Below are 10,123 nucleotides of genomic sequence, written 5' to 3' on the forward strand. Positions count from 1 at the left end.
CACTTCAGAAGTGAAGCAGGAGCCTAGTACTGACAGAAAAACACCTTTACTACTGAAGCTAACGCGCTCCTACTAGACGAACAAAAAATAGCAATTCTCTTCATGCCGTCCACCTCGAAAAACAAGCCCTTCATGCCAAATTTTGATTGGTCAAAGCCGCTATGGTTGTGGGGACAAATTTACTCCCCTTAGACCCTGCCTTCTCGGCAGTGCCAATAAAGTTGTTACATCAATATAATTCAATATAATTCACTCACAATTGTGAGTTCTGCAAAAAGAAAAAAAAAAGTTGTTACATCATCCTCTTAAGCTTGGGCGTGTAGACGTGGAAGGCGATCATTGGCTGAAATTCTTTTGCTGCGCAAAATAGGGAACGGACGCGAGCATGGCAGTCGCTTCCCGCACAAAACTTACGGAGATTAGAGTGCATTTTGTCACTGTGCGCCCGCGACGCGCCCGTCCAGTCTAAGGTTCGCTGCCGGAATGAGCGGCGCGCCGGCGGACAATCGTGACAAAGTGATGACTTTTTGTACTGCGAAGGAGTACGGTCCAGTGGCCTCGTCTTTATGGGGCCCACGCACGTCACGGCAGCCAACTGTCCAGGCATTCGGTTTCGCCTCCCGCAGCTGCTGTTGATATATGCACGTAGTTCGTTGGTTGCTGACCTCCTTATATATATATATTATGGTCATGGTCATTGTCATCCTCTGATCCTCATGACCTGTGAGCGGAGAATTTTCCAACGTCATGCATACACTGCCACTTCCATTGTAACTTTATATATATATAATATATATATATATAGGCCTAATCCATACCCATTCTCAATATCATAATCTCATACAGATGAATCTCTCTCTCTCTCTCTCACTCTCTCACACACACACACACACACACACACACACACACACACACACAATATGTGTATCTCTGATTCCCTAGACGTCTATGAAGATGACATACATGCATCTGTTGAATGTTCAGCAATGAACAGCGGCTAATTTAGCTCTAGAGTACATGTACACGTACATACCCACTGATGTACTGAGAGAAGAGAAATTTTAGAGTAGGATCATTCCCAAGACAGCTCGTAGATAGAGAGAGAGAGAGAGAGAGAGAGAGAGAGAGAGAGAGCGCTATGTTTGCATCATACATCCACTCCCTGGCACTAACTTGGTGCATTAATTAGTTGGCATGTGTCAAATTACACAATCTTTGCATCAATAATTTTTACACTATGGTTACACATGAGCCCAATTGTGGCATGGGATCAGTTTTTAATATAGTTGATAGGTTAAGCATGCGGATGATTTTGTTGACGGCTTTAGAAGCTTGAGTAAAGCTCCATCTTCAAAATGTTGGAAACATTCAATCGTTATACAGCATAACATTGTATGTTAAAGAAGGCATCTTGCTACCTAGTAGACATTAAGGCCGATCGACCTGTGTGAAAACTTCCCATTTGGCATGATAGATTATAATAAGCTCTCATTGCAAATTGGCATACTCTGATGATCCAAAGTGGTGAAATGAAACTCGATTTGTAGGCGTTGATGAAGCGCATTTTCGCCCAACTTCAGTCCCTTCTTAAGGTCTGTCTGAAGCTCCCTTATTGGTAGAGCAGCAAAGAAACCTTTCACAAACTCTTTGCAAGCATCCTTAGCCTTGTATTCTACAGGGGGATTTATGTTCTCAGTTTTAGGGGGCTGCACCTTATCTTCATCACTTGCCTCTTTTGTATTATCATATTGAGCTTGAGGGGACTGGTTTTCCTCTGATTTGGTAGGGGAGACCTCCTTCTTGTCTTTAACAGGCTCCTTTGAAACGTCCGTTTTTGGCACATGGTAGAGGCTCGTCTTGCTATCAAAGCGAAGAACGTATGCCTGATTACATCCCTCATAAAGCCTCTCCCCCAGTGTGTCAATAATGTAGTAAGCTTCTTTGCATACCTTCAATAGGAAAAAATGATCATTCCAACTCACAATGTAGAGCTGAAATCCCTCATTGGGCTGCAAGCCTACACTCTGCTGATCTATTGCTGCCCAAATCTCTTCAAAAGACTTCACGCCTTGCAAGAAATTGTTGTAGGTGTCATCTAGCCTCTCAGGTTGGAAAAAGCCAATGAAGGAACGCTCATGATCCACTGCTAGTGGTCGTATTCTTGCGTTTATGACAGTCTCAAGGTCAAAGTGGCCATCCACAAACTTGCTTCTATAGGCCTCAACATCAAATAGCTTCCGCCACTCTGCAGATCCTTCTCGGATGAGGGTGTCATATTCGGCCTTGATGGGCATACAATTTGGGTTCTTGTGTAGCCAATCAGCGATCACTGCAACAAGGGCCGTGCACGCACTCTCGCCGGCTGCTCTTTCGCTCCTCTGATCAATAGAGGCAAAAAATACAGATGTAGAGAGCTTCATGTTACCATCCCTACTCACCAAATCTTTCTGTTCCCAGCTTCCTATAGTGAAAAGCTCCTCTCCAAAGTCCAAGCATTCAGATATCGCTGAAGAAAGCATTGCTTTCTCCTCATTCTGACAAACACAAAAAAAATAATTTCCATTTATAAGAGCTTTTGAACAAATTCCTAAGAATTCTCACATTGTGACCTACCATAACATCATGGGCTTCTATTAGCAAGGCACTGCATACCTAGTTAGGTGCGGTTGGGGGCAGGGGATCGCCGGCCTAGTGGGTAGGCCGATGGTCCCCAAGCGCACTAGCTAGGTATGTGGTGCCTCCCGAGTGGAAGCTCGTGATGTTAAGCAATACATGCAAACAATGAGAAAGAGCCCATTTTCCTACATAAGAAAATGTCAAAACCTTCTTGTGATAAATTAGGTTAAGTTAGCAAAGATTTTGTGCATTTTTTACATTAGACTAGCCTTGGCTTTGCATTATTCAAGGTACCTCATCCATCAAAACAAATATAATCGATCCAGGCATATTACGTACCGGAGAACAACATGGCTCTATGGGGCAGCCTGACAAGCGCCTATCGCGATCAATGTCATCACCACCATCCTCTCCATATGCCTTGTTCAACAACGGCTCTCCACGTGCTGACGTCCGCGATCGGAAATTCAGCTTTCTCCTTTTCCAGGAGAGGAGACTCCGCATTGTGGTACTTTGATCCGAATCTGATGTAGATGTCTCGCTTGCGCCAGCGTCACTAGAGGCTTTGCTGCTTGTTGATAGTGAAACATTCTCTTCGACATGTCTATTATCTGTCAATTGAGGAAGTGCCCCTTCAACAAAGAGATTGACACCTGCAAGGGGCCCATGATAGCTTTGTAAGATCATCTTGTCTTCTCCAACTGAGACTTTATCCTCCTCGCAATCATCAAGTGAGTCGGAGTCATAAAGATCACCGATGTCACTTGAGCTTTCTTCGCTTGTGGCAGAGAGTTTACCATTGCACATTATGTTATCTATTTCCCCTGATGTCTTCTTCCAATTGAGAGAAACTGATCTCTTCATGTCCTTGACTTTCTTCTCATACATGACGCGTATTTGGTGGTCACATAATAAAGGCCCACTAAGGCAATGTAGAGAAGGTGGGCTGAACCTTTCCATGCTAGGACTCTCTTGTAATCTAACCTCCACAAAATTAATGCTGACCTGTAAGAATAAACAGGAATTAGATGTCAATTAATCACAAAAGATCACCAAATTTCTTATCCATAATTTCAAGCCGAGTTTATGACGCAACTTGATGTAATGTCATTGACATACATATTGCAGACAAAGCACTAGATTTTCACTCAAGAAGTTTAAGCATCCATTTGGTCTCAAAGATGAATGCAAGAATTTTTACCACAAGGGTTGCCACATGCTTTTGCATTGATACTGCTTCCGGAGGCACAACCGGTAGCCTCTTTGTATGCTTCATTATATCTTGGTTTGAAGGTGCCAAATCTCCAAGGTTCATTAATGCCCTGCCGAGAGTCGTTGCCTTTGACTTCTCTCCTACCTGTAGAGAAAAGAACTCTTAAGAGTAGTCTCTTTCTATTGAATTGGGCATGACCTTGTTGGGTTTTGGAAAGGCTTAAAATGAGGGGAGGGAATCATTTTTTTTCCACAGTTTTAGAAAAGGCGACAAAAATCAAGTCGAAAGAGCTACCGCTAATTTGCAAGTAATATCAATCGATTATTTCTATCGATACCCTGTTTAGAGAGAGAACAGCTCTCCATTGTTGATAAAATGGAAAAAAAAAATGTAATCATCTAAGAAGGACAGATGTTTTCATCTGCAAAAAGCTTAAAACAAATCACAGCAAGCACTGCCAACTTGGATAGACTTGGTATTTATCAAATATAAGCTGATGTTCATAAGCAGTAGGTTTTTCATTATGTGAAATTTCAAACAATTAGCAACTGACATATATCCATTAATGCACCTGACAGGCCAACCATTCAGGCAAACCGGACAATATCACAAAGAACGGACCTGGATGATGACGAAGTGGACATCAAAGGGCAAGAAGCCTGTATCTTTAGTGAGCGTCAACGCGCAAAGATGTTCGAAATCCTCTTGAAAATTAATGCTATGTCCACGCTCGAAAGCTTTTTCGCTCGTCCGCGCCCGCTTTTGGCTCCCCCTGAGACGGTGGCCGATGCCTGTGGTGGGCCCTTTCCATTTCACCTTGATCATCACAGCATTGGGAGTGATGGTAGGCACAGTGCTGTCGATAGGTTGGCTTTCCTTTTGTTCAGAATTAATTGTATCCTGGTTGTTGATGCTCTCCAAGCTATGAACCCTCAGGCTCACCATGAATTTTCTGGTAGAATTGGGAGGCCAAGGCCTCCATCTCATGATCTTCACAACCATCGTGTGTGTGTGTTGGGGGTGGGGTGTCACTGAAGAGAAGCTAGGGCAGTATGACGTTGTGACTTGTTGAATGTTCAACAAAAGAGAGAGAGAGAGAGAGAGAGAGAGAGAGAGATTGTAGGATGTAGCCTTGTACTCTCAGAGAGTGAGAGTCATCATGACGAAGGTTATTCTAGCTAGTAGCTTCCATTATCGTCTGCTTCTTGCCTTGCCTCTGTGTGTGCATCCGTAGAGCATGCAATTCATTGGACAATATGGGAGTAGCAGGGAGCAAGACGTAGTAGTACTAGTGCTTGTGCGGCCTGCTATGCCAGCAAGGGGAAGCTGGCTTTTGGGGTTGGGCGGAATTTTTCTCCTGGGTGCAGGCCCACACCAGCATTGGGTCCCCCGCGCATGAAAAAGGGCTCTTAGACTTTTCTGTAATAAGGGAGTAGGCTGCGAAAGTGAGAGGGCAGCGCGCTCATGTGCAGGGCCTCAAATTTCCATTGCAGAGAGAGAGAGAGAGAGAGAGAGGTAAAAACGACAAAGTTGTTACTATTCAGATCCTGTGAGAGAGGAGAGATTCGATGATGTTAACCCGAAAAGGCCAGTTTTGAATTAGTTGAATGCTAAGTAGTAACTTGTAAGTACCTGCTGACGGCAGATCCGGTCCGGCCGGCCGTTCGACCGGCCACCGCGAGCATTCTTTTGATCACCCACCACCGCCCTAAGGCGTTCTCGAAAGAATATTTTTCTAAAGAGACGGAAACATTGGTTTTGCCCGTTAAGTTTAAAAATTATAAGTGAACTATGGAAAACTTTGCGGTTTTTCCAAACATCTAGTTTTTGTTTCACAGGTGAAAACCAAAACCTAGCTGGTGCATTGTAATATAAGTTTTCTCTTTTGGATCGATCCGGTCGGCCTTAAACCATATTGAGCCACCTAGCCGAACGGAAGTGATCGATGCATTTCGCAAGAGTGAGGTTGTCCACATTGAAGACAAGAGTGTAACTACTCATAATGTGACAAATCATAGAATTTAGAACTGGAAACTAGATAAATTATTGGTGGCTAGAAAGAGATCTTCAAAATGGGGATTGTCATAGGGGCCTTTTTGACAAGTTGAGTATGAGAGAGAGAGAGAGAGAGAAGTTGTGGAAGTTGGCACCCCATGTGAACGCAAGCCAAAGCAGTTCACATGGACAACCCGTCCTTTTAGCATGAGCAAAACACACAATCTCTTTCACTCTAACATAAACACCTAACCATAATCACTATTACCCTAACCCTAACCCTAATCGTAATCCTCTCTCTCTCTCTCACTCTCAAAATCACTATTACCATAACCCTAACCCTACTCTCTCTCTCTCTCTCTCTCTCACTCTCTCACAAGAGTGATGCCTTAACCACCCACTCACAATTCATACACATTATTCAACTGCACAAATTTGACTTTCCATTGAGAGCATAAGAAGGTCCCATCATCTCCCATCTTACATTAGCACGACCTAGACATGTACCATCATTGTAGTCAAATGCATACATGTACCTTATATTATGGGTCAAGATTAGAACATTTTGCGCACTTATATGGAAAACTTTCAATTCACTAATCCTAAAGGGGAATTGGTCTCGTGACTAAATGGCACAGGGTCTTGAATCAAGACCCCGCCATGGGATCAACGGCGGGGACGACAGACAAGGGGAATCTCGAAGCGATCAGATGGTGGGAAAAAAAAATCGACGGCAAGTCACCCCAAGGTTTCGACTTAGATGGACACTATGACAGTCGAACGCGTGTTTATTTCACTAAAATGGATGCGTGTTCACGTGTATTTATGCTTGTTTGAGTTTACACCTCAGATGTCCGAGTTTACAAAATATGTACGAGTTTACTTTTTAAACATCCAACGATCGGACGTGCCTCTGCTTTTGTGCATGGATCCCATGGCGGGGTCTTCATTCAAGACCCCGTGCCATTTAGTCTTGAGGGGAAATTGGCTTATGTCATCAATTTTTAAAGAGACTACGTAGGTTTTCTCGCCATATGAAAATACATAAATAATGAGAAATATCCAAAATTAGATTAGTGAATCTCTATATTTGTAGTTGGGATTATACTTAACCTAGATCACCTAGATCTATTTTAACATTAATATTTGGTGTCTATTAAACAAGAGGCATGGGAGTCGAACCGGTTGATTTTTGAGAGGCACCCTTTCCCTTCAAGTTTCACAAACTTTATATATTTTTCGGTCGCTTAGTGTTTTTTTTGGCGGGACAACTCACATTTCTATCGTTTAAAACATAAAAAGTACCCAAATGTGGGTGAAAAGCCTATAAAAAATCAACCCTGCATGGAACCACCCAATTCTGGCCATTACCTAATCAACTGGAACCATGCGAGTGCATGGGAGTGTGCATTGTCTTTGAAACATGGTCCCATCACTTACACACAAACAAGTACATGAGCCGTTTCCAAAGGCACAATTGTCCATATCCTTAACCTCCCAAATACCCTATTTCTATAATTTCTAAGTTGAGAGGTGATCTCAAGGAACTTGTTTGGTATCTTGTGTTTGGCTTAATCTTAACAAGGTCCATTCACAAAGACGGCATTGCATAGAGGGAGGCTAATTAAAAAGCAATCCTTGAACTTCTCTCCCTTTGTGTTTATTAAGCAGGTTGTTGCTTTATTCTAGGGCACACTATTGTAAATAGCACTATTCTCCTACCGGGTCTACTTTCAAGATCTATTGATTAATTAGCCACCAAGATACTGGGTCTACTTTCAAGTTCTATTGATTAATTAGCCACCAAGATTCTGTGCGAATCTTGCAAATCTAAAAGGAAATGGCCTTGGGGCCGCGTTCAAGTGCATGATTCGCTCTCCAGCCTACACACCTTCGGTCGGAGATCAAGCCCTTGTCATCATCATCTCAATAACGTCTCCATTCTCTTGTCGCAATTGCACCCTTCGATGCTTGCTTGCTTTGCCACCAATGCAGACCTGCTCTGCACCTCGTCCAGCACTGCCTACAAGAAGAAAATGGCTCTCTTTTTCTGCGCATGCCTGCTGCCTTGCCTGCAGTGAGTGATTGAGACTAGCTTTTGCTCCTACATATGAGAGAGAGAGAGAGAGAGAGAGAGAGAGAGAGAGAGGAGCCTATCTTTGCCTGGACACATCCACCATTGCAGCCCTGCGCTGCAACCTCAGCTCGCCACCGTCCTTAGCTGACGACATACGCTCCCTCAAGTCGTTGCCTTGCTCAAGTCCGGACTGCAATGCGAGAGAGAGAGAGAGAGAGAGAGAGAGAGAGAGAGAGAGAGAGAGAGAGAGAGAGAGAGAGAGACCCCGACCGACTCTTCTTGTGTGTGTGCTCCCCCCCTTCCATCAATGCGCATCTCTGCCCTCAGACAACATCTCCCTTTCTCTCTGTCCGCCCGGGCATCTCCTTGTCCGCCTTCATATTGAGTTCTCTCACGTCAGTCAAACCTGCAATCAGTCGGACCGTCTCCATTACCTGCTCCACTGCATCGCCCCCAAACCAAAGCTCCCGTGCTTGCCTACCATGCTGGACTGTCGTAGTCTGGTCCATTGCGTTGCAAGAGATGTATCATCAAGCGTTGCAAGGCAAGATTGTGTGGTCCAGCGAGGGGAAAGCAGTCCTAATGGAGATGCCAGGTGTGTGGGACAGCGCAAGCTTTGGTCAGATTGCGAGGGCAAAGAGAGAGAGAGAGAGAGAGAGAGAGAGAGAGAGAGAGAGAGAGAGAGAGAGAGAGAGAGAGAGAGAGAGAACGTGTTCAGCACAAATGCGTGCCAGCTTAATATCATTCCGTTTTAATCTCCAAAATCTCCTTTCGAGAAATTCAAGGAAAGCAAGCAACTGTCTCCTGTGTATGTTCCACCTGTCACCTCCCCCCTTCCTTTTCCCTTCCCAAAACACCATCGGATCTCCATTTATTCCCCCTATTAAACCCCTTATGCAAAATTGGCCGCGCCTACTAGCACTTTCCTCATGATTGGTTCTTCAACATTATATATTTTTTCTATTGAAGAAGCTTCATAACGACAACTTTTGTAAAGACTTTCTTCTGTACAAGATTGCTAGTCTCTCATGACATGTAGGCTTAGAAAGATGATTTCTCTTATTAAAGAGTGATTAGCAAGCTTGTGCAAGATGGACATGTGCACTGTTATCGGAAAACACAACGCAAAGGTGATTATGTATGCTTGGAAATGCTGCTTAAAAAACCCTTTCCCTGGCCATGTTTTCTAAGGGTAAATTAATCAGACAACCAAGATTTATGCCAAAATCTAGGGTATTCACCAGGATTCACAACTATAATGCCCAATTTTTTACCTCGAAAATCAAGGTTCCACCAACTTACGGTTGGGATTTTTGGAAATATATTTTTGCTCAAATAATTGATTAGCAAGCTTATACAAATGTACACGTGCACTAATATTGATAATTTAGATAAACACTAATGCATAAATTGGTTATGTAAGATATTCTAAATCACCTAGACTATGGAAATACTTGCATGCACTCAAGAAGCACTTGAGTCTTTACTTACAACGGCATGGCCATTGACATTGATATAACATACTAAATATATACAGGTTGGTAACTACTCCTAGAGAAAAAATTTATACAGTAAGATAGCCCCTTTTGACGGTTTTCTAATAGGATATTCACAATTAAATTGTACTTTTTTTTAGTTCCTCGAATATTTATATGGAGTTTTCCTTACAGGTATTCTCCCCACCACTAAAGCAACCACACTCTCTGGCATTAGCTGGAAGGGAAGAGATACTATCCTTATTAGATCCTAACCCTTAGGATCATCGCCTTAGTAACCATTGTAGGCTACCCGGTAGGGCATGTCTCCTTGCATTAGTCATCCCTCCAAGAAGAGTTTTCATCCTCTTTGAAACAAGAGTGGAAAACCAAGCATGGTCTTACACTGGTATCAGAGCTCAAGAAATCCATGGAGGAGGGGTAGAAGCATGGAGGGTTTCTGCATGAAGCATACATGGACTCTCTCTCTCTCTCTCTCTCTCTCTCTCTCTCTCTCTCTCTCTCTCTCTCTCTCTCTCTCTCTCTCTCTCTCTCTCTCTCTCTCTCTCTCTCTGATTTCCTCAGAGCCGAGAAGCCATTTGAGAATGCTCTCTAACGCATATATTGTCTTCGAGTTGATATACACAAAACTAGACACGCTAGTGCTTGTTGGGTGCATGCGAGGCTACTGGGAAGTTTTTGTTTCAGGGTCATCGTCAGCAGAGGCTTGCAAAGTGCACTACGGGC

At 43.5% G+C, this 10,123-nt stretch overlaps 1 protein-coding gene across 1 annotated transcript; it reads right to left on the reverse strand.

Annotated features, from left to right (window-relative positions):
• Nucleotides 1-1,185: 1,185 nt before the first annotated feature.
• LOC147445477 (uncharacterized) lies at nt 1,186-5,144 on the reverse strand. The gene is made up of 4 exons (XM_086524990.1): nt 4,451-5,144; nt 3,818-3,973; nt 2,956-3,621; nt 1,186-2,534 (listed from the first exon to the last, which is right to left on the reverse strand). The coding sequence occupies exons 1-4, from the start codon at nt 4,829-4,831 to the stop codon at nt 1,476-1,478; spliced, it is 2,262 nt and encodes a 753-aa protein (XP_086381116.1). The 5' UTR covers nt 4,832-5,144; the 3' UTR covers nt 1,186-1,475.
• Nucleotides 5,145-10,123: the final 4,979 nt, after the last annotated feature.

The sequence above is a fragment of the Adiantum capillus-veneris genome, chromosome 12, assembly GCF_014529385.1.
Source record: "Adiantum capillus-veneris isolate H3 chromosome 12, ASM1452938v2, whole genome shotgun sequence".
Classification (NCBI taxonomy): Eukaryota; Viridiplantae; Streptophyta; class Polypodiopsida; order Polypodiales; family Pteridaceae; genus Adiantum; species Adiantum capillus-veneris.